The sequence below is a fragment of the Squalius cephalus genome, assembly GCF_949319135.1.
Source record: "Squalius cephalus genome assembly, chromosome: 1".
NCBI lineage: Eukaryota > Metazoa > Chordata > Actinopteri > Cypriniformes > Leuciscidae > Squalius > Squalius cephalus.
The window spans coordinates 22,166,647-22,192,029 of NC_137122.1; the positions used below are offsets into that span (position 1 = coordinate 22,166,647).

Consider the following 25,383-nt stretch of genomic DNA (forward strand, 5'->3'; position numbering starts at 1 on the left):
GTGGAGTGGTGAAGGGATATGAGGGAATCCCCCCAGTGGAGCGATCGGTAGTGATGCAGTTGTGTCCGAAGGTCGCTTCCACTTGGCGGGGTGCCCCTTCACTCCCCTCCCGCGCCTGTAGATTCTCTTCCGGTCTGACCGCGAAGGCCTACACGGCGTGTGGAGAAGCCGTTTCCACCCTGCATGCCATGGCGTTGCTTCAGGTTCACCAGGCCAAAGCACTTCATGACATGCAGCAGGGTGGTCCCGACCCAGGGGTGCTGCAGGAGCTGCGTGTGGCGACGGACTTCGCCCTACGGGCGACGAAAGTCACCGCACGTTCTCTGGGACGGCTCCACTTTGGTGGTCCAGGAGCGCCACCTTTGGCTTACCCTCGCGGATATGCGGGATTCAGAGAAAGCCAGGTTTCTGAATGCCCCTGTATCCCGAGGGGGCCTTTTCGGCGACGCGGTGGGGGACTTCGCCCAAGAGTTCTCCACCGCCCAGAAGCAGTCTGAGGCGCTTCGGCATGTCCTGCCCAGGAAGCGGACTGCTGCTGGTCCGTCTTCTGCGGCCGTGGAACCTCAGACTGCTCGTCGCCGAGGGCGCCCTCCTGCGGCCCCCTCTGCTCCTCCTCCTGGGCAGCAGTCTAACCCCAGGAGGCGGGGTGCCGGTTGCAAGAGGGCTCCCCCGCCCACTCAGCCGTCTTCGACCCCCAAGAAGAACACCAGGGGGAAGAAGCGTTCCTGAGACGGGCGACCCGGAGGACCGAACAGCTGCTCTTCAGGAGGGGGCCTCTGCTCCTCTCCTTCACCCGGGGGAGGGCCGGGTGGAGAATCCTGTGTTTGTTTTTTCTGTTCCACCGCCGACCAGCCGGTCGGTGGTACCCAAAACTTCATTAAAAGAGCAGTTTCTTCCTCCTCTGGGTCATTCACGGTTGGGTCTGCTGAACAAGCAGTCTCTCCCGTTAGAGAGTCGGACGGCAGTGTGCGCCACCCTCGGGTCTCGCCACTCTCAGCCCGACAGCCCGCAGCAGAACACTCTCGGGTCTTCTCTGCCGTCTGTCCCTCGGTGGAAGCAGGTAGGTGTTGTTCAAGTACACACTCAGACCCCGCTCTCGGCCGCTACAATGCCTCCGGAGCCGTGTCCCTGCCTTCCGTCTCGCTGCCCCTCCGCGGGTACGCCGGCGGTGCGGGTGGGCTCGTTGCGGCAGTTTCTCGGAGCCTGGCTAGCGCTCCCGAGGCCGTCGCACTGGCTCATTCGCACCATCCGGCTCGGCTATGCAATTCAGTTTGCACGCCGGCCTCCCAAGTTCAGGGGCATCCACTTCACCCGTGTGCGTCCAGTGGATGCTCCTGTCTTGCGGAAGGAGATCGACGCCCTGCTGGCGAAGGACGCGATCGATCCCTCCAGCCGATATGAGGTCAGGGTTTTACAGCCCTTATTTCATTGTACTCAAGAAAGGCGGTGGGTTACTGCCAATCCTGGACCTGCGTGTATTGAATCGGGCCCTGCACAAGCTCCCGTTCAAGATGCTCACGCAGAAACGCATTTTCGAGTGCATCCGTCCCCAGGATTGGTTTGCAGCGATCGACCTGAAGGACGCGTACTTTCATGTCTCGATTCTTCCCCGACACAGACCATTTCTTCGGTTTGCTTTCGAGGGTCGAGCATATCAGTACAAGGTCCTACCCTTCGGGCTGGCCCTGTCGCCCCGTGTCTTCACGAAAGTCGCGGAGGCGGCCATTGTTCCCATGAGAGAGCAAGGCGTTCGCATTCTCAACTATCTCGACGACTGGCTCATTCTAGCGTACTCGCGGGATGTGTTGTGCGATCACAGGGACATGGTGCTCCGGCACCTCAGTCGGTTGGGGCTTCGGGTCAACTGGGACAAGAGCAAACTCTCCCCTGTGCAGAGGATCTCTTATCTCGGTATGGAACTGGACTCGGTCGCCCAGACTGCGCGCCTCACGGAGGAACGCGTCCAGTCAGTGCTCAACTGCCTCAAGTTTTTTCGAGGCAAGTCAGCGGTCCAACTGAAACAGTTTTAGAGGCTCCTGGGGCATATGGCAGCCACAGCTGCAGTAACGCCGCTCGGCCTGTTGCATATGAGACCGCTCCAGCACTGGCTTCGCGATCGAGTCCCGAGGTGGGCGTGGCAGAGCGGCAAGTTCCGGGTCAAAGTCACCCCGCACTGTCGCCAAACCTTCACCCCTTGGTCGGATCCTGGGTTTCTACGGGCCGGAGTGCCCCTAGTCCAGGTTTCCAGGCATGCTGTGGTTTTCACAGATGCTTCTGCCAAGGGCTGGGGGGCCACGTACAAAGGGCATGCAGTCTCGGGTCTGTGGACGGGGCCCCAGCTGCATTGGCACATCAACTGCCTAGAGTTGCAAGCAGTACGCCTAGCTTTGTGTCGCCTCAAGGGGTTTCTCAGACACAAACACGTACTGGTCCGTACGGACAGCACTGCGACCGTTGCGTACATCAACAGACAAGGTGGTCTACGCTCCCATCGTATGTCGCGACTCGCCTCCCACCTCCTCCTGTGGAGTCAGAAGCATCTGAGGTCGCTTCGTGCCGTTCATGTCCCCGGGGAGCTCAATCGTGTGGCCGACGAGCTTTCACGTCGGTCCCCTCTTCCGGGAGAATGGCGACTCCATCCCCAGGTGGTCCAGCTGATTTGGCGAATCTTCGGAGCTGCACAGGTAGACCTGTTTGCCTCTCCGGACACGACCCATTGCCAGTGGTATTACTCCCTGACCGAGGGAACTCTCGGCACGGATGCCCTGGCACACAGCTGGCCCCGGGACCTACGCAAGTATGCTTTTCCCCCAGTGAGCCTTCTTGCACAGACTCTGTGCAAGGTCAGGGAGGACGAGGAGCAGGTCCTTTTGGTGGCCCCGTATTGGCCAACCCGGACTTGGTTCCCAGAACTCATGCTCCTCGCGACAGCCCCTCCTTGGCCGATTCCTCTCTCAGAGAAGGGGCACCCTAGTGCACCCGCGTCCAGACCTTTTGAAACTCCATGTCTGGTCCCTGGACGGGACGCGGAGGTTCTAGATGGCCTGCCACAGGCAGTGGTAGATACCATCTCTTCAGCTAGAGCCCCCTCTACGAGGCGCCTCTGTGCTCTGAAGTGGAACCTGTTCGTCGGCTGGTGTTCTTCCCACGGGGAGAACCCACGAACTTGCCCGATCAGAGTTGTGCTCTCCTTCCTACAAGAGGGCTTGGAGCGAAGGCTGTCTCCCTCCACCCTCAAAGTGTATGTTGCTGCAATATCCGCACATCACGATGTAGTTGATGATAAGTCCGTGGGGAAGCACAACCTGGTCATCAGATTCCTCAAGGGTGCTAGGAGGTTAAATCCACCTCGCGATTTGCACCCTGTACCCTCTTGGGACTTAACTTTAGTGCTTAGAGTGCTTCAAAGTCCTCCTTTTGAGCCTTTGCTGACAGTCGAGCTTAATATCCTGTCCATTAAGACAGCGCTCCTGTTAGCATTGGCTTCCTTCAAGAGGGTGGGGGATCTGCAGGCTTTTTCGGTCGACGAATCGTGCCTAGAGTTCGGGCCTGGCTTTTCTCTTGTTATATTGAGACCCCGGCTCGGATATGTGCCCAAGGTTCCTACCACTCCCTTCGCGGACCAGGTAGTGAACCTGCAAGTGCTGCCCCAGGAGGAGGCAGACCCAGCCCTAGCTTTTCTCTGTCCCGTCCGGGCCCTCCGGGTTTATATAGACAGAACGCAAAGCTTCATGACCTCAGATCAGCTCTTTGTTTGTTATGGAGGCCAGCAGAAGGGGAAGGCTGTCTCCAAGCAGAGGTTAGCCCACTGGCTAGTGGATGCTATCACCAGGGCTTATGAGTCCCAGGGTGAGCCCTGACCACCCAGGTTTGCGGGCTCATTCCACTAGGAGTGTTGCCGCTTCTTGGGCTCTGGCACAGGGCGCCTCGCTAACAGACATTTGTAGAGCTGCGGGCTGGGTGACACCGAACACGTTCGCTAGGTTTTATAGCCTACGTGTGGAACCTGTTTCCTCCCGAGTACTTGCTACGGCCAGTAATTAGAGGGAATAGGTGTGTCGGCTTGTGACGCCATTCTGTGAGCGGATACGTGCGTCTTTTTGCTCCGTTTGGTTACCCAACAAACGGCTAACCTCGTGAGTTCCTCCATCACACCCTCCGGTGCCAGGTGTTGCGGACCGCCCGGCACCAGGTCTGCTACCTTCAGTAAGGAGTTGCTAGTAGACTGGGTGCCTTTTCCAGTGGTCCCTGCGGCGACCCAGGATTGCCACGTGCAGTTCAGCCGTGTCTTCCCCTTGACAGACTCATTCTGTCGTCCCTGTTGAGTACGCTCCTCACTCCTCCGGACTGGGACTACCTTCAAGGACTGCCATATGTTTCACTACCCTGCGTGGTTAGTACATGTGTGTATTTGAGGGCCTTCCTCTAGGCTGCCTCAGCTTCCGCAGCGTTCCCCCCCATTATTATTTTCCTTGGGGACGGGCACGCTTTCCCAGTGTTATCCAATATCCACTGATTGGGTCTTGCGGAACAGCAGTGTGATTCCCTAGCTAGCTCCCGCAAAATTTCTGGAAACTGCTGCAGGGTAGCTTAGCTGGGCGCTGGAAGGGGCCAGCACCATGGCGTTTTGGTAGGGATCCCAATTCGTCAGGGGAACTCCCCCGACGAGGCGTCGGAGTTCCCTGCTGACGAAAGGGAACGTCTCGGTTACGTATGGTAACCCTCGTTCCCTGAGTCCAGGGAACGGAGACGCCTCGTCCCGTCGCCATGTTGCTGTACCTTCGCGGAGGACTGGACACTGTTCGGCTCCTCAGCGAAAAGCATTGCGCAATGTTTACTTCCGCCTTTTATACCCGCGCTGGTAGGCGGGCCGCGCCTCGAGCTTAATATGCAAATATGCAAATATTGCATGCCAATTCAGTTTCTCTTTCATTGGCTCGTTGTTAACTCTCTCGAAGGCAATTGGCTCCCTAGCGTGACTCAGGGACTCAGGGAACGAGGGTTACCATACGTAACCGAGACGTTTTCTATGCCATAGTAAACTGTAATTTATTCATGTGATCAAAGCTGAATATTCGGCATCAGTACTCCAGTCATGATGATGATTCATTTTAATATACTGATTTGCTGCTCAGGAAACATTTCTTATTATTATCAATGTTGAAAACAGTTTCATATTTTTGTGGAAACAATGTTACATTTTATGCAGAATTATTTGATGAACAAAGTTGAAAGAACAGCATTTATATGAAGTAGATTTTTTTTTAACAGTGTAAAACCCTTGACTGTCACTTTTGATCAATTTAATGCATCGATCCTTGTTGAATAAAAATATTAATTTCATTAAAAAAAATCTTACTGACGTCAACAGTTTCAACCGTTATGTACACTTTTGGTTTGTTTATTGCGAAATAACTCCCGATTGTTTCTCTGTCATCTAAGCAAGGCTTCGTTTCCCAAACGCACTGGGCCTGTGAGCTCAGCGAAGCACCAGCATCGAACGCTCTCTGTGATTGATTGGTTTCGTCTTTTATCCAGATGACTAGGAGAAAAAGTTCTATCCTACACAATTATCCGCTAATATTCGCTTATTTTTGCACTTAGAAGCTTATTTAACGCACTGAATTGCGTGCTAAATTAATAAAAAAATACTGGTAAAAAAAAACACACATTTGGATCAATATTTTTATGTGAGGATCGATCCTTTTCGATACCACGTCAGTATTGATTTTCAGGATTGATTCGCCCACCCCTAGTGTGATTTTAAAACCTTCAGATTATTAAAGTACTGCAGGAAGTAGCTACTGTAATGGGAATTTAATAAAGCATTTGTATAATCAGTTTATAATGCTTGGTGAGATCAGTGAGTCAGGCCACTACAGAATTGTAATTTCATCATCTAAACATAACCATCATGACCTGGGCTGCGTTTCCCAAAAGTATCTTAAGCCTAACTTGGCTCAAATTAGGCTTCAGATGCTTTTGGGAAACGCAGCCCAGGTCATAGTTTCTCTAGCCACAACAAATGTGCTTTATAAACACAGAGTTGGAGTAGCCAGAGAAAACTTCTATTAAAAAGTAAAGGGTCAAGAGCCCAACTAAGGCAAACACTGATCACAGTAATGGTGACTTGAAACGAAACATTACATAAAACATACCAATACTTTATGAGTCGTTCCTGAAGGAGAGAAATGAGAGTCGTTCATCAGGGTCTGAGGAGATCTGAAGTTTACACAATGAGAAACTCAAACTCTTCTGTCTGGAGGACAAACAGTCCGTGTGTTTAGTGTGCAGAGATTCACAGAAACACATTAATCACACATTCGGGCCCATCGGTGAAGTTGTGCCATTATATAAGGTAAGATGGATTTAAATATAGAGTTGCTCAGAGGCACTGTCGCCTCACGGCAAGAAGGTCGAGTTTCGGTGGAGCCAGTGTGTGTGTAGTTTGCATGTTCTACCTGTTCCTGCGTTGGATGGATAGATGGATTAATTACAGAACACATTATAAAAATCTCTGGTATCTTATAGATTTTCTGTTGGAATTCTAGAGGGAGCTGAATACAACACTGAAGTCCTTACAAAAGAAACTTAAACACAATGAAAACATTAAAGAAGAGCTTGAGAAAACAGTTCAACATATCAAGGTGAGGATTGATATATAAAAATGATTGATTCTTTTGAGATATGTACAATGATTAGAACAGCTGAAGTGTTTGTGACATAATTACATGTTCCTTTATTGACTGAAAAGTTACAGTTGTAGTTAACTAACCCACATTTTCCCACTCACTCTTCATGCTGCTCCAGAATCAGTTGTGTCTATGAGATGATTGAAGTGAATGTGATTTGATTTCAGTCTCAAGCTGAGCGCACAGAGCGTCAGATTAAACAGCAGTTTGAGAAGCTTCATCAGTTCCTCAGAGATGAAGAAGAAGCTACAATCACTGCACTGAAGGAGGAAGAGGAGCAGAAGAAGCAGATGATGAAGGAGAAGATGGAGGAGATGAACACACACATCTCAGATCTTTCATACACAATCAAAGACATGGAGGAGATGATGAAAGCCAATGACTTCTGCTTTCTGAAGGTCTGATTTCACATCAGTGATTGATTGATTGATTGAGTTCTTGATGATAAATGGTGTGTTTGTTCTGCAGGAGTTTCCAGGCTCAATTGAAAGGTGAGTGATCTGCTGGTGTCTCTGGTCTCTCTGGTTCTGATCCAAAGCCACTGCAGTTCTGACTCCTGAATGTTCTTCCAGAGTCCAGATCTCACAGCTGGATCCACAGATGGCTTCTGGAGCTTTGATTCATGTGTCACGATACTTGGACAACCTGCCTTTCAGAGTCTGGAAGAAGATGCAGGACATCATCCACAACAGTGAGTCTGGAGAAGAACTGTGCTGTTACACACTGGAAATCATGTATGAGGGAAGATTTTAGCATGATGTTTGAATTACCAGATTAGATGCTCTAAATGAGCTGTAAAAAAGAGAAGAACATGATATTTATCAGTTATAGTGATATAGCAGATATATACAGTTTAGATTGATTGATTGTTTTTGTCAATACAAGCTCTGTTGACATTAGATTTAATACACCGCAAAATCCCCGATGTGATACTAAAATAATAATTAAAATAAAATAAATAAATAAAAAGAAACGGTGCTGAATTATATTTTAAACTCTACCCACCCAACACGTTTATCTCACAGTGATCTCTCCATATGACCACAATGTGAGTTCACAGTGAGTTAAAAGTGTAACCGCACTGTGCACTCACTGTGTGCTCATATTATGGACACTAGGGCTGGGCGATTTAAATCGCGATATTGTTATGCGCATCTCGTCAGTAAAGCCGGTTCCTTGATTAGTAGTAAATCACCATCACCTGCTTTCAGATGAAGCGGCATTTAGGGCTGAGGAGATAATTAAGTGATTAATTTAGTGATGATTGAGCATTATTGAAGACACCTGATGTTAACAAGCAGAATCACTGAAGAAGAAAATCACAAATTGTAAGTTACCATTAAGGTGATGGGTGTTTGCTTTAGTTGGGCTCTAGACCATTATATGTTTACTTTAATATTTACTGTTGTTTGTCTGCTGTTATTGATTTATAGCAGTTAAATGAACAAAGTAAAATGTTATGTTATAGTGTTGGTTATGTTTTGACATAAACATGCTATGATCTGAAAAAGGAAACTTATTGAGATAGTTTGGTTTAACTTAGCAGTAGTTTAGTGAGAGCAGCCTATGATTATCAATACTTTACTTATAATTCAAAATATTTAATAAACATTGTTCTGATCAAAAGACATTCAAATAAATTCATTTAAAACACAGACATCAATAATAAGCCTGTGAATCTCAACAATGGTGACAATAATAAAGCATGTTGCAGTGGCTGCCACCAATCACAACTCATTAATGGCTCCCATCATGCATTGCGGTATGAATAAATTACTTTTCCTAATTGAATATTCTGCTCCTCACCATTGTTGAGATGCATAGACTGAATCTTGACATCTGTGTGTGCCTAAAAGAATGATTTTTTTTTTTAACAAGTTTTAAGAAATCCTTTATATTATATAAAAAAATTCTGGGCATTTATGCAGATTCACTAACCAACAACATAAATCGAAGTCAGAAAGAAGGATTTTAATGAGTTCAGTGATCAAGTTCAAATGATGATTGTCATAACATAATCAACATCATCAGATCACTTTATTCTTTGTTCAACTGGTGATTATAATTCAGAAACAACAGCCAAACAAAATCTAAAGTTAATAATATATGGGCCTAGAGCCCAACTAAAGCAACCATTGATCGTCATAACGGTAACTTACAATTTGAGATTTTCTCCTTCAGTGATTCTGCTTGTTAACATCAGGTGACTTCAATAATGTTCAATCATCACAAAATTAATCACTTAATTATCTCATTAACTTCAACACTCTTGAGTGTGGACTCATATACACTCCCAGGAGTGTTAATTTAACACTGGAGTTTTTGCTGTGTACAAAGAGCCGTAGTTAACTGACAAGCTGAGCCATATCGCATTAATTATCGCTGGCGATACGTCCGCGATATTAGTGCGATATGGCTCAGCTTGTCAGTTAACTACGGCTCTTTGTAGTCAATGCCGCTCCATCTGAAAGCAGGTGATGGTGATTTACTACTAATCAAGGAACCGGCTTTACTGACGAGATGCGCATAACAATATCGCGATTTAAAGCGCCCAGCCCTAAGACCAAAGAGCCCAACTACAGCAAACACTGACCTCTACAATGGTGACCAAACTCTTCAAACAAACTTCAACATGTAAACCTCTTAAACATAATTTCTAAACATCGAAACTTCCCGCTATAACTGTCTAAGAATGTTAGGGGGGATAATGTTCTATCAATGTCATCACTAAACATGTTTGAAATGTTTATAGAGAGTGTTATCCTACCTTTTAGGAGAACATTCTGGTTACAAAAATCAAATTAGCTACAGAAAATATTACAAGAACATAACATAATGCTCTCAAAACATTCATAGAACAATAACATTTCTAGCTGGGATGAGCTCATATTGTGGTCATAGTTTGAGCACACAGTGAGAGCGCTGTGAGGTTACACTTTTAGAACACTGTGAACTCAGATTGCAGACGTTGTGACCACATGGTGACATCACTGTGAGATCATAGTGTTGACTGGGTATGCATCACTGTGTGGAAGAGACTGGGATAATTATTTTGATGAAAATCATCTATTATTAACCAATTACCACTTTTGGTCAGTGATGAGTTTAGTGAATTATTCTACCTTGTGATAATAGAAACTAAATCACCTGGGGCCTGTACCATGATGCTAGTTGAACAAACTCAGGGTTACAGGATTAGTTTTTAGTTGACAAAACTATACCAATCCAACTAGGCTTTGTTGGTACCATGATGCTGATCATCAGCTTTCTCTGTCAAGTCAGTCTTTGATCCTGAGTTTAGGAGTTTAGGTGTGACATCAGTAGCGAACAGCCAATCACATGCTGAGAAAAAGTGAAACTGTAATTTACTTCTCTTCTGCAGAATTTTTACGGGATTGAAAAATATTAAGAATTTAAACAAATTTACACCGCAAGAAGATAATGGCTGTCTATGAAAGAGGGCAACTAAAAGAAAAATTCTTGCTATATCAGTGAAAGTAAAGGTTTGTGAAGTTAGTTTATACAGTTGATAAAGGTATAGAGAGAATTTAACATTTAAGCTCATATGTACTCATTTGATAGCTTTATCTATTGGTTCTAAAGTGTATTTATATTTCCTTTATATATTTATTCATTTAAACTGTGTGTAATAATAATTGATAAACTAAATGTGTACACTGATTAAGGGTAATAGTTACATAAATAATATGTAAATCATAAAAAAATATTATTCTAAATAAGCATTGCTAAAAGCCAGACGATTTTGTCTTTAAAAATCATTTGCTATGGAGTGGCCTTTAATTCGGAGTAGAAACATGGGAAATACATTTATCGCATCAGACATGTTTAACTTTGCTCACAGCTGATTGGTCCAAGTTTGGTTTGCAAACTCTTACCTGGAACATCACCTGACCCGGACCAGGATAGCCGTGCAGCGTAAGTTACTATGGAGATGAACACTGCAAAAAGCCAAACCACTTTCATGGTGCCTAAAACCCAGGGTTGGCGCAAACTAAACTGAAACATACCTGGCTAGCCACCTAATCCGGCTTCATGGTGCAGGCCCCTGGTGTTTTTGGCTATTGTGATGATGCCATAATAATCCTGGACATGATTCACTGTTCTCTTCCTGTGTATAATTTTTGAATTTATGGGTATTTCATATTTATTAATCATATCTCTGTGAATCTACAGCATGAGATCCAACAATGTTTCTATAATCAGTAATTCTGAGGGATATTGAAATCATATAGTGCATTAAAACATTTTTAACTCCTGCTGGACTCAAGACACAGACAGAGATCAACAATCAGCATATGAGAAAATCAAAAGTTTCATGTCATAATGCAAGGATTAAACTCCGAATGAGATTAGTGAATGAACAGGCCATATGATGATTTTGTCGTCATCATCAACATAACAAACTGCATTCACATTCCATGTGTGAGCGTGTGTATGAGTGTGGCTTGCAAAAACATAGTTCTAGCAGCAAGAGAAAAACTAGTGTTAAAAAGTCAGCATCCCAACTAAAGCAAACACTAATCTCCATAATGGTAACTTCAAACCAAACATTTTAAATTAAACATCTCAAGAACAATTTCTGTAGATGTATTTATTATAGTGATTCTGCTTGTTAACAGCAGGTGTTCATGACTAATGCTCAACAATCACTTACATATTCACATAATTATCTAATTTCAACACTGCATCAATGTTACTTTTACTCTTTATAGTGTGGACATTAAATTATTTTCCTGTGGGGTTGAAAGGGTTAATAGTGTAAAGATAAAAAGACACTCACAAAATGTATTTTAACAGTAATAAACTGTAAGTAAAAAAAAAAAACAGTTATATAGATAATAAATTACTGTAAAATTGTGTTTTCTGAGTGTCACCATTGTGCTGAAGAGTAGAGCCTGTGCTTCAGTCCAGGAGAAGATTTAGATATTTATGAAATGCTGCATGTTGCTTTATTTAGGAAGCGTGATTGTATAGTTGCTGGTCCAGTGAAAATCTCTTTATTTAAAATGTTTTTAGTGGTCTCAAATAAAATAAATTCACAGAAATACTTTGCTCAAATTATTAATGCATTATCAATGTTATTTAATACATTTAAACAACAGTTGGTCAATTTAAGGCAGTCGATTTATGCAAATGAAAGTCGTTACCTTTTTTTAATTTAGTGCATATGTATTATTTTTACAGTAAGATACTGTTAATTAGATTACAGTAAAGAACTGTACAATTAAAAGTAAATTTTACTGTAAAAAAGCCCATGATCTAACAGTGTAGCCTAAAGGAATATACTGTGAATTAACAGCGCTCAAAGTCGACACTCAGAGGCTGTTTCAAATCACACGTTATACCCTCATTCACTATTATAGTCCACTTGACTGTGTGAATAAAAACAGGTGAGTAAATTCAGACACTGATGAACACCTGCTGTTAACAAGCAAAATCACCGAGCAAGGAAACAAGAAGAACAGAAAAAAGATGAAATCAACTGAAGATAAAATATATGAAATGCATTTTATCAGATTTGATGTTATCTTTTTTGTTGTTGATTGCCAGCATTGTTGAGATTCATTTGCTGATTCTTGCTGATTCTGTGTGTGTCTAAATGATGCCATATGAGTTTAAAAATCCTTCATAACTGATTGTGCAGCACTGCTTGATCAATAGGACAAGGATCATAATTCATAATAATCTGTGTTCGGTTCACTCTTGATCATTATATGAACAACAGAACAAAAGCATCTGTTGATTGTGTCTCATCAGCTCCTGTGATTTTGGATCCAAACTCGGCTCATCCACGTCTCGTCCTGTCTGATGATCTGACCACTGTGACATTCAGCTGGGACGAACAACCTGTTCCTGATAATCCAGAGAGATTTGACATCTTTGAGTGTGTTCTGGGTTCAGAGGGTTTTAACTCAGGAACACACAGCTGGGATGTGGAGGTTAAAGAGAGTGAATGCTGGAGTCTTGGAGTAACTACAGCATCAAACCAGAGGAAGGGACGTGATTTCTGTAACACTGATGTCTGGTGTGTGGAGTATGATCCGTATGGACTGTCTAGGTCTGGTTTTCGTGTTGAACAGGATCTTGATCGTGTGAGAGTTGATCTGGACTATGACAGAGGAACGGTGTCATTCTCTGATCCTGTAACTAACACACATCTACACACATTCACAACCACCTTCACTGACACACTCTTTCCATTCTTCTGCAATTTTGATGAAATTAAATGTCTAAGGATTTTACCAGTTAAACTAACAACAGAAAATCACTGAAACATAATCTGATCCTGCCAATTAATTACTTGTGCTGACTTATATTTAATTAGTGAAAGTCTGAATTTCATAATGTAACTCAACATATTCAGAAACAGACAGTTAAAGCAGCAAAGGAAAAAATCATATAAAAAAGTCAAGGGTCAAGAGTCCAAATAAAGTAAACACCGATCACCGATTTGTATTTTTTTTCAATAAGACATCAAAAACTAAACTTCTCAATAAGAAGTTTTGCTTGAAAGAAATAGTCAAGCTGGATTTTAATGAGTGAAGATGCTGAGATCTTGAGAGATCTGTTAGTGTTTAATGTTCTGTTGCTGCCAGTCATTTGAATTAATTCAGGAAATACAAGTAAGATATTCCTGTTAAAGTTTTTTGCACTTTATTTAAATTTGACTTGCTTTTTAATATTTTTACAGTCATTTGTCAGTTTTTTTACGATCAGTATTGAGGATGGAGATAAATACAAAAGCTTTCAATTTCAGATAAATGTTGTTCTTTTGAACTTTTCATTCATCAAAAACTCCTGAATTTTTTTTAAATAACTGTTTTCAACATTGATAATAATGAGAAATGTTTATTGAGCATCAAATCATCATATTAGAATGATTTCTGAAGAATCATGTGTGTTAAGATGTATAAGTATTATGCTCTCATTTGTATTTGTATTTGTTTTCCCAGTTTTGTTATTTTTGTGAGACAGGCAATCACACTGCAAGGTATAAATCATGCAGAGGTGGAAAGTCCAGGGGTCAGAAAGTAAAAGTCCTGCCATATATTTACTCCACCCATGAACTCACACAGCAAAAACTCCAGTGTTAAATGAACTCTCCTGGGAGTTTATTTGGCTCCAGACTCAAGAGTGTTAAAGTTAATGAGATAATTTAGTGATTGATTGAGTGATGATTGAGCATTATTGAAGACACCTGATGTTAACAAGCAGAATCACCAAAGGAGAAAATCTATTTTTTCAAGTTGCCATTATGGTGATTAGCGTTTGCTTTAGTTGGGCTCTTGACACTTAAACTGTTAACATTAAATGTTGTTTGGCTGTTGTATCTGAGTTATAACTCTCAGATGAACAAAGAGAAAAGCTGAACAGGTGGTGTTGGTTATGATTTGACATGATCATTGTTTTATCTGAATCACTGAACTCATTTAGAGCCTAATCTCTGACTTAAATGTATATTGATCATTACAGCATCACAGTGATTCCACGGAATAAGATCCAGATTTTTCAATTTAATCTAAATGATTTCTTAAAAGTTGTTCTGATAAAAAAAATAAAATAAAAAATCTTTCATTAAGGCACACACAGACATCAAGAATGAGTGTATGAATCTCAACAATGGTGACAAAAAGAATATTCAATTAGGAAAAGGAAATTACTAAGACAATTCAGATCATAATTTATTCATACCGCAATGCATGATGGGAGCCATGAATGAGTTTTGATTGGTGGCACCCAGAATGCACTGCAACATGCTTTATTATTGTCACCATTGTTGAGAATCACAGGCTGATTATTGATGTCTGTGTGTCCAAGTACAATACTTCTTTAAAGTCTTTTGATCAGAACAACTTTTAAGAAATCTTTTTGATTATATTAAAAATGCTGCAAATAGTATACTGTAGAATCACAGGCTCCTGTAATCAACAAGGCAAACCTAACTCTCTAAATGAGTTTTGTGAGTCAGGTCAAATGATGATTATGTCAAAACATAACCAGCAACACCTGATCAGCTTTTCTTGTTATTCATCTGAGAGTTATAACTCAGATACATCAGCCAAATAAAATCTAAAGTTAACAGTGTAAGTGTCAAGAGCCCAACTAAAGCAAACACCCATCACCATAATGGCAACTTGAAAAAAGAGATTTTCTCCTTCAGTGATTCTGCTTGTTAACATCAGGTGTCTTCAATAATGCTCAATCATCACTCAATCAATCACTAAATTATCTCATTAACTTTAACACTCTTGAGTGTGGAGCCAAATAAACTCGCAGGAGAGTTCATTTAACACGGGAGTTTTTGCTGTGTGAGTTCATGGGTGGAGTAAATACATGGCAGGACTTTTACTTTCTGACCCCTGGACTTTCCACCTCTGAAATCATGTGACCTAATCAGTGACTGAATGAATGCACGTGCCTTTTTTTTTTGTTTAAATAAAAATGTGCCAGTCAGAGCGACTGGATGCTGTGAAAGAGTACAACGTATTCCGTGTGTTATCTGGGTACTCTGTTAACAGGTTATGTGCCCAGCTAATGCCGCGTTTCCACCGAAATTACCCGGAACAATATGTCCCAGGAACTTTTTTTGTTGCTAGCCGTGTTTCCACCGCGGTCTAAAGTACTGTGAAGATTAGGCAAATAGTCTGGTGACGTAGGACTGTGCGCGACTTTACAGTTCCCACTGGATTTCATCCTCTGAATTTAAGCTTAAAGGTGCTCTAAGCCAGTGATTCCCAACCCCCGGTCCGTGGACCCGTTAGTACCGGGCCTTGAAATATTCCCAGAATAATGTTTCTTTTTTTCTTTTTTCTTTTTTTATAATAATAATTTTCTTTTTTATATGCTTTTTTAAGTGCTATGACGTCATGTTATTTAATCCAAAACCTAATCAATAAATAGATTAAAATGTGTTTCTTTGAGCGCCTTGCGATTGCTTAGCAACGCGTCATATCTGAACGGACTGCAAAAAAGCGCGCTGCACCAGAAGTGACAGGGAAGTGGAGAGATGAGCGGGCCGCGATATTTTTTTCAATGGCTAATTTCATTGCGGACAGTTCTGGTAAAAGGAAAGGCGATGACCAACTCGAAAATAGCGAGAGAGAAAAAGTCACGCTTCATAAATACGATACCTCATACATTAGGTATGGATTTATGACAACAGGCGTTTCCGTGGCGCCAAATCCGTTGTGTATTATTTGTGGTGAAAAACTGTAAGCTGGTTTTCGTTCATATTTGTAAAGCAGACCTTTTTAAATTTCGTTTTATTGTATCCTGGAATTTGTGTGCATTGTTTTGGATGCATATGTTTTTTATGGATGCTCAGGAAGAACAGCTTGTCTTGTGCACAGCTACAAATATAGTAATATCAATAAGCAGTTCATGCTCACATTAAAATAGTTTTGTTCTCATTGGTCTGATTTGGTATTTTTTGTTAAAGGTTAAAGTTTAATCTCTAATTTTATACTTTTAAAAATGATTGGCTGAAATCACTAAGTTATGTGTTTGCTATTGTATTCTGAAACTGATTGTTGAAACTGGCACTTATTTCATACAATTAGCCTTTGTTGTCACCTGTTGGTGTGTGAAAACACTAAGTTGCTGTTGAAGTGATTGTCTTTAGTGGTTCTGGAGAGATTTGACAGGTGAAATGGACTGGTATTTTCATACAATTTGCCATTACTGCCACCTGCTAGTGAGTGAGTGCTGTGTGAGTTGCTTTTGAAGTAGACCTAATTGTATGGCAGTAAAGGGAAATATTTTGTGAACCGGTCTGAAAGTTTAAAAAGATTGGTATATTCATACAAGTAGCCTTTGTTGCCATCTAGTTCATTATGCAAATAAATGATAGGCTGTTACTGTTTTACACAGTGATATGTTCCAAACGATGCATCTTAAAATTGACAACTGGTCCCTGGAATTTTTTTTATGAATATGCTGGTCCCTGGCACAAAAAAGGTTGGGAACCCCTGCTCTAAGCGATGCCACGCGTTTTTTAGGCCAAAACATTTTTTGTCACACACAGCAAACATCTCCTCACTATCCGCTAGCTGCCTGTCCCCTGAACACACTGTAAAAAACGTGGTCTCTCTAGACACCACAGGCTCCACAAACGGCAACAAAAACAAACTGCAGCTCACCCACACCACGAAAACATAACAATCAGTGCTCCAGCCAATAACCGACAAGTATTTGAGGGCGGGGTTTGGGGGGTTAGTGCGCGTACACATGAAGGGGGTGTGGAGGAGAGAGAAGCATGAAGAGGGAAGTTTGAATTATGGCCGACACACGACCAAAGAGACGACGTTCCGATGAACAAATTGCAAAGAAGAGGGACAAGGATAAGAAACGCGCGAAGTACCGAATTTACATCGGAAAAACCTTCGAAAGGTGGTGAGAACTCCGCCGGCAGAAGGGATTCAAATCCGACATTAGGTTGCTCTGTTTTTGCAGAACAGGTAAATCCGTTTTTCTTTCTAAACAGACGTTCATGACTACTTTGACTTTCCTTTATGCCGGAAGGGAGGGGAGGAGGAAGGAGGAGGGAGGGTCTACTAGCCTCCGTTTTGTTTGACAACAATTCGAATGTCAACAAGAAGTTACGACTCCGGCATCGCTTAGAGAACCTTTAATAAAGCCTGAACCTCGTTGTCGGTCAATCGTGGCATTTTTTAAACTCCATTGTTGATTCGAATAGCAGACGACTGTTACTGCATGCACCGCAACAGATGGTGGTTGAATAAGCTGTGTGGAATCGACCAATCAAAATGCGGCATGAACTCAACCAATCAGCATGTTCAGCGCCCAAGTCCCACCCCTGAAAGTTCCTGAACTTTGAAAAAGTACTACCTCGCGAGCAGGGACTTTCGTACGGGGAAATATTTACCCTGAACTTCATTTAGACCTGCGGTGTAAACACACCAAGTACCACCCCAAAGTTCCTAGTTCCTGGGGAAAGTTCCTGCGGTGGGCTCAGGGCTTAATTTGAGCTGGAACATGTTCCGGCACATCCAACATTGGATCTGGAACCTTTTTTATTGGATGTGTGTCATTATGGAAAATTACCGCCTGAATGAAAAAAAAAAAAACTCTTTGTGTAGTGTTCAATGTTGTTATCTGTCTTGTTAGTCTTTATTCCCCATTGAAGTTCCACAAAAATCTTGTGTTTGCATTTTCAATGTGTTTTGAGGTGAATTTTCAGGGTAAGACAGAGGGGGGAGATGGACAGAGGGAGGGGAGGAACTTCAAGTGACACATGCCTTGTACTTGTTGTGCTGTTTGAGATTGTTGTTAGCCTCGTTTCACTCAGGGGAAAAATATCAGAAAGACAACAAAGACAAACCACTAACCACTCGGTGAGTTGCACAGTTTTGAAAACGAACGTTAAGGGTTGTTTTAAGGGCATGTTTGTGCATGGCCATAGACTCCCATTCTAAACAGTCATGGGCAATTCTAAAATAGTAAAAAAGTCGAGACTGGAACCATCGTCAGAATTTCTTTGTCCACCACTCTTGTTCATCCAAAACAAACTACAAAATAGACTCAAAGTGTTAAATACCGGAATTGTCCTTTAAATATAAGAACTTAAATCAATCCTAAATGTATTCACAAAATAAATGGGCAGCAGTTTCTTCAAAAAGATCACAAAATGAGCAAGTTTAATCAATATCAAGATATTTACAGATAGATTAATTAAACGTGTCGTTCAAATCTTTTAAGTTGTTGCGCTACGCGTCGTCGGTCACATGATAACGTCAACATGGCAGATGTCCGGCTCGCATTCATATTCAACGAGATCTGGCTATAAAGTACCTACTCTTTTAGCGCTCGTTAAGTAAGTACTTATTGAAATTAAGTACCTACTCATTGAGTATGCGGTTTCGAACGCAGTCTGAGTGTTTTTTTCTCTACGAAGCTCCCCCTAGTGTCTGGTAGTAAATGCTTTCAAACACTCTGTCGTAAAAACAAACTGTTGTCCCACCCCCCTCGCCACGAGCAACCCAGCTGATCAGCTGTCAACCCAGCTGAGCAGAGGAACCGGCTATTTCAAAACCAGTTATGTCTACCGAGGCAAGTAAAGCAATATTTTCTTTCCAAGTGATGGCGATTTTTTTTTATTGTGTTGTCATGCATACTAGTATTTTTACCGGGAACGAACGATATGAACGAGGCGAACTACTGCTTTCGTGTTTGTTTGTTTTTGGGAGAATGGGCATGAGCATAAATATATATATATATATATATATATATATATATATATATATATATATATAGATATATAGATATCGGTGGCTAATATTTGTCTAAAGTTATATTAGCAAGGTCTATAAGTTCATCTGGTAGAATGACGGTTTACCTTTGCTTGTATAAGAAAACGTACTCGGTTACTAATGTAACCTCGGTTCTCTCTAGAAGAGGGAACGAGTATTGCGTAAGGTTAGCTTACGCATCGGGAAAGTCTTCTTTCTTCGAGATCTGAAGCCAAAAAATTATCCTTAATTTTGTATACATTGTCAACGCAGTGCAGCAGCCGACAGACCTAGGCAGGCTGTATAAGCGTGCTCATTGGCTGCTCGGCGGCAACTGCTTAAGCCTATCGGTGAGCGCTCTGAACGCGGCAACCAATGAGGGCGCTTCGCGCCCTCCACACCCTTCTAACCGTCAGAATGGGTGTGGCCAGCGTGTATATATTCAGCGCTCATAGGCTAAAATTCTGGTTTTCGCAGTCTGAAGCGCAAAAGCTCGTGGCGCGACACGGCAGGTTACGCAATACTCGTTCCCTCTTCTAGAGAGAACCGAGGTTACATTAGTAACCGAGTACGTTCTCTTACGAGAGGTCTCTCGTATTGCGTAAGGTTAGCTTACGCATCGGGAACCCTTTGTCAACGCCGTGTGCGCCGAGCATCCAGCCCATGAATCCCAGGGAAACCGGGGAAAACACTCTGCTGGGAAATGTGGCCGGTCGGAGAGACGGGCCAGCGCAGTACAGGCACTTCATGCAGCATATGAAATAGAGCGGCGCGGCCGGTCTATAAACATATAACAGTACAAACAGTAGGGCCGGCAGAGCGAGCCCATACAGTACATAAGCACTCATAAGGGTAGGAGAAAAACGACATAGTCGGTCTCACATGAAGGGAAAAATTCCCGCGCGACAGAGAATAATACGGGCGGCCAGCAGCACGGGCCAGCACCGACAACAGCGCGTAACGGGAAATAGGAAACAGAGCGGATCAGCCGGTCTGAGTCAAACACTTCACCCTGAGTATAGTACCAGAATAGCGCCAGCATATGAACGTAGTCTGCACACGAGAAATGGGCAGAGCATACATGTCACTTATGCTGACAGTATTTTTGCCTGTATGGCAGGAACTTCCAGGTTATAAAACCTCACGAATGCTGATGGGGAGGCCCAGCCCGCCGCCATACAAATACCGTGATTAGAAATTCCGCTGGACCAGGCCCACGACGAGGCCATGCCTCTAGTGGAGTGGGCTCTGATGCCCAGAGGGCACTGCAGGTGTCTGGAGGCATAAGCTGCCGCTATCGCGTCCACTATCCACCTGGACAAGCTCTGTTTCGAGGCGGCAAGACCCTTGGTGCGTCCGCCGAAGGAAACAAAGAGCTGCTCTGAACGCCTGAAAGCGGCGGAGCGCGTGATGTAAACTCTCAGCGCCCGGACAGGGCATAGGAGGTTATCACTGTCCCCACTGTCGGATGCTGGCAGAGCCGAGAGGGACATAACTTGTGCCCTAAACGGGGTTCCAATCGCTTTGGGGATGTAACCGTGTCTCGGTCTGAGAATGACTTTCGAGTCATTCGGCCCGAACTCAAGACATGCAGGGCTAACAGATAGCGCGTGCAAATCACCCACTCGTTTGACTGAAGACAGAGCTATCAGAAAAACGGTTTTAAGCGACAGATACTTTAGATCCGCGGATTCAAGCGGTTCAAAGGGAAAAGCCTCTAGGGCTGCTAGGACCAAGGACAGATCCCACGAGGGAACCGAGGGGGGCCGCGGGGGATTCATCCGTCTAGCTCCTCTGAGGAAGCGGATAATGAGCTCATTCCTTCCCATTGCCCGGCCGCGCGTCGTCTCAGCGAACGCTGCAATAGCGGCCACATATACTTTGAGCGTGGAAGGGGATCTGCCCTTTTCCAACAGCTCTTGTAAGAAGGAGAGCACCCGCGGGACCCCGCATGCGTGCGGATCCAAGTTTTTAGTAGCGCACCATTTAGAAAACACCGACCATTTAGACGCGTAGAGCCGTCTCGTGGAGGGGGCTCTCGACTGTGTGATCGTGTTCACGACCCCTTCTGACAGGTCAACGGGTATCCGTTGATCACCCATGCATGCAGCGACCAGCGCTCTGGATGGGGATGCCAGATCGATCCACCGGCTTGGGAGAGGAGATCCTTTCTCACCGGGATCGGCCATGGGGGTGAGTGCGACAGCCTCACTAGCTCTGGGTACCAAGTTTGGTTTTCCCATCGCGGGGCTATAAGCAGCACTGAGTGGTGCGTTTCTCTGATCCTCGAAATGACCTGTGGCAACAGGGAGATCGGAGGAAAAGCATACAGCGGGAGGCTGGGCCATGTCTGGGACAGCGCGTCCTCGCTCTTCGAATAAAACTTCGGGCATTGAGCATTGTCTTTCGACGCAAAGAGGTCGATTTCCGCTCTGCCGAATAGGCGCCAGAGAAACTGGACTGTCTGGGGGTGCAGAGACCATTCTCCCGGGGGAATGTTGTCCCTGGACAGTCTGTCTGGACCGACATTCAGGTGGCCCGGCATGTGCGCGGCTCTCAGCGAGCGCAGCGAGCGGTAAGCCCACACAAGAAGGCGTTCTGTCAGCCTGCACAGATTCCTGGATCTGACACCGCCCTGTCGGTTCACATAGGATACCACGGACGTGTTGTCCGAGCGGACTAGCACATGGTGATCCCGTATGAATGGGAGGAAGCGCCTGAGCGCGTTCTCGACCGCTATCATCTCCAAACAGTTTATGTGGAGGCATTTTTCCCGGTCTGACCACAGGCCAAAAGCCGGTTTGCCCTTGAACAGAGCGCCCCAGCCTGAGGTGGAAGCGTCCGTCGAGATAACTTTGCGGTGTGAGATAGCTCCCATTGTCACTCCCCGCTGGTACCAGTCGGCCGCTAACCAGGGCTTCAGAGCTGAAACGCAGCTCTGAGTCACTCTGATGCGGATACCGCCGGAAGCCCATGCTCTGTGAGGCACTCGGGCATTCAGCCAGCGTTGTAGCGGGCGCATTCGTAAAAGACCCAGCCGAAGCACTGCTGCGGCTGAGGCCATACAACCCAGTAACCTCTGAAATGTTTTGAGAGGTACGGTGCTGCCCGGCCGGAGGGACGCGGCCAGGCGTCGAATGCAGCGCGCGCGCTGTGTCGACAGGCGGGCCGTGTACTGATATATCTGACCGTCGAAGGCGAATCTCAAGAATGGCCTGTGACGGGGTATTATCAGGATCTGAAAAGCACGCGTCTTTTAGATCGAGAGATATAAACCAGTCCCTCGGGCGAATTTGCGCGAGAATTTGTCTGGTTGTGAGCATTTTGAACGGTCTTCTCATAAGAGCCTTGTTCAAACGTCTCAGATCCAAAATTGGTCTGAGAGCTCCGTCCTTCTTGGGAACGAGGAAATAACGGCTGTAAAAGCCCGACTCGCTCATGGAAGGGGAAACCGGTTCTATAGCCCTTTTGCACAGAAGTGTAGCTATTTCTGCTCGAAGTAGATGTGCTACTTCCCCATTCACTCTGGTCTCGATACGCGCTTGAAAGCGCGGAGGGCGGCGAGCGAACTGCAGAGTATAGCCCTGTTTTACTGTGCTAAGCACCCGTTCTGATGCGCCTGGAATAGCTTCCCACGCTTTTGCGTGTGCAGCCAGGGGCAGAATGGCCTCCGGGCTCCGATCGCCGCGCATCGCGGGCTCGAGAGCTCGAAACGGAGGGGCGGGCGCGGCACAGGACTTACATTCAGGGGCGGGCGCGGCGCGGGCGCGGCGCGGGCGCGGCGCGGGCGCGGCGCGCGCGCTCTTGGTGGTTAGATACGGCGGATCGCACGTAGCGATAGCTGGCCGTTTTACACACAGTGTCCCGGTGGCTTTGGACGGGGAACATATAGTGTGAGGCGCGACGCGCGATGTCGGCGTCGGGGCGAAAATGTTAGTTAGTATGTGTGAGCGCTCGAGGGCGGGCACAGGACTTACATTTAAAACATGACCGGTCGTGCGAGGCCGTGTGACAGAGCGGGCAGTGAGTAGGTGTGGGCACGGAGAAGTGGACACGTGACCTACTTTTAACACTAAAGCGGCTTTTGCCTGCTTCATGAGAGTGGGCTCTGTGAGAGACACGGGATGTATAGTGCTTGTGTACAGGGGTGAGCACAGAACGTGGGCACATTCACTGTACTAGAAACACATACGGCGTCAGCCGTGCAACCAGACATTATGCTCTTTTGAAATTTTTCTGGGTTGCCGTGAGAACGGCGGATGCGCGCAGGCGAGCGGGTAGATACCGGCTCGTTGACTGCGGGGTAAACAGCTCCAGTAGCCGTGGCAACGGGGACTGACAGAGCGTTAAGCTTCGACGGTGGTCCAGCCGCAGGGCTGCGGGATTTAACCGTCTTTTCTTCTCTCGTGTTTAGACGCTCAAAAATACTCGAGCACCCTGAGAAGGTGTGGTGCGAGAGGCGGGTTCGCTTTCTGTAAGTAAGAAAGACTGGCCGCGAGCTCGGAGAAGCAAGCAGCATAAATTTTTATCTTCTCCGAGAGCTGGGATCGAACGCGGATCTCTCGCATGAAAGCGTATGATTCTGCCACTGAGCCACAGGGGAAAACACATAAGCTTTCAGTTAGCGCGAGCATATAAAAAGCTACCTCATGTGTCGCGTCGGCGTTTGTTTGCAGGCGTGCGTGTGTTTAAAACAGGCTTGTTTACTGCAATAGTAATATTTCCAGTCGCCTGAACTTAAGAGGGGACTGAGAAATGTGTGAGGATTGGCGGTTGTCCAGCCGTAGCAAGACTAACACACTCTCTTCTCTTTTCGCCGGTGAGTGAGGCGCGCACGCTGAACGCTGCTCGTGACCGTCCTTTTGTCATCCCTTGAACGGCGCAATCTGAGCGGCCCAACGAGGGAGAGAGCGGGCTTGTTTTCTGTATGTAAGAAAAACTGGCCGCGAGCTCGGAGAAGCGAACAGAATAAACTTTAACTGCCGCGAGAGCGGGGACCGAACTCCGGTCTCTAGCTTGACAGTCTAAGATTCCGCCACTGAGCCACAGGGGAGAATACATTAGTACTCGGTTAGCGTCATCATGTCTTGTGACGGCGTTTGCTTGCAGGCGAGCGTGTATTTATAACAGGCTCGTATACTGCAATAGTAACAATTCCAGTCGCCTGAACTTAAGAGGGGACTGAGAAATGGAGGTTATAGTCCAGGCCACGGCGGGACGAAAACACTCTGTTCCCCTTTCACCGGTGAGTGACGCGCGAGGACGGAGTAGCTTTCTTGTAACGTAAAGAGAGCTCCAAGACCGTCCGCTCCTGCCATCCCTTGTGAGCGGCGCAGTTTGCGCGGCTCGAACAGAGGGAGAGGAAACTCGCTCCGAGACCGTCCGCTCCTGCCATCCCTCGTGAGCGGCTCAGTTTGCGCGGCTCGGACAGAGGGAGAGGAAACTCGCTCCGAGACCGTCCGCTTCTGCCATCCCTTGTGAGCGGCGTAACTTAGTTGCACGGCTCGAACAGAGGGAGAGTACGGGTATCTATCACATTCGCCTCATCTCCTGACGCGGCGGCGGCGCGGGCGAGAGCCGGCGGTTGAGCGGCCGGGAGGGAGAGGGCGAGAGAGAGCTCGAGGGAGAGGTTCCGGCGAGCTCCTCAGTCACAACAGTCTCCGGTGGTCTCTGCGAGCGGCGCTTCTTCTTGCGCGGCCCGGCAGGGACAGGCGGAGCGACAGCTTGGTCGAAAGCTTCAAGTCGAGCCCGCAGGGTCGACATTGAAAGCTCTTCGCACTCGGAGAGTGCGGTGGCGGCGTGCCCGCGGCCCAGGCGGAGAGCGCAGAGAGGTGGCGGTCTCCGTTGCTGAGCGGGGCGCGGCACGAGCCGCAAAAACGAGGCGTTTTTACAAAAACGCCTCGTGCTCTTTTAGAGTACACACAGAAACAGTAATAATGTAAAGGATATGTCGCCGGATAGCGTAGCAGGCACGAATGGCTGAAGGCGGCGAAGACGGCCGGCTTCCTCAGGCGCTGTCCTAAGCTTGCTGGTCGCTGGTTTCAACGGCGGCGGCTCTCAAGATCCAGCGATGCGAAGAGCGTCGCTGAAGACAAGAAAATCAGAATTTTAGCCTATGAGCGCTGAATATATACACGCTGGCCACACCCATTCTGACGGTTAGAAGGGTGTGGAGGGCGCGAAGCGATAGGCTTAAGCAGTTGCCGCCGAGCAGCCAATGAGCACGCTTATACAGCCTGCCTAGGTCTGTCGGCTGCTGCACTGCGTTGACAATACAAAATTAAGGATAATTTTTTGGCTTCAGATCTCGAAGAAAGAAGACTTTCCCGATGCGTAAGCTAACCTTACGCAATACGAGAGACCTCTCGTAAGAGAACATCAGAACGTTTTTTCTAGCTCGATCATGTGCAACATGTTTATTG

At 45.7% G+C, this 25,383-nt stretch overlaps 1 protein-coding gene across 1 annotated transcript; it reads left to right on the forward strand.

The window, feature by feature from the left end:
- Positions 1-508: 508 nt before the first annotated feature.
- Positions 509-13,290, forward strand: LOC307171309 (E3 ubiquitin-protein ligase TRIM39-like; the record flags this gene model as incomplete). The annotated part of the gene is made up of 8 exons (XM_079892850.1): positions 509-1,366; positions 1,896-1,966; positions 6,229-6,358; positions 6,552-6,647; positions 6,860-7,090; positions 7,161-7,183; positions 7,265-7,383; positions 12,471-13,290. 8 exons carry the CDS (start codon positions 509-511, stop codon positions 12,983-12,985), a joined length of 2,043 nt encoding a protein of 680 aa, XP_079748976.1. The 3' UTR covers positions 12,986-13,290.
- Between the last annotated feature and the right edge of the window lie 12,093 nt (positions 13,291-25,383).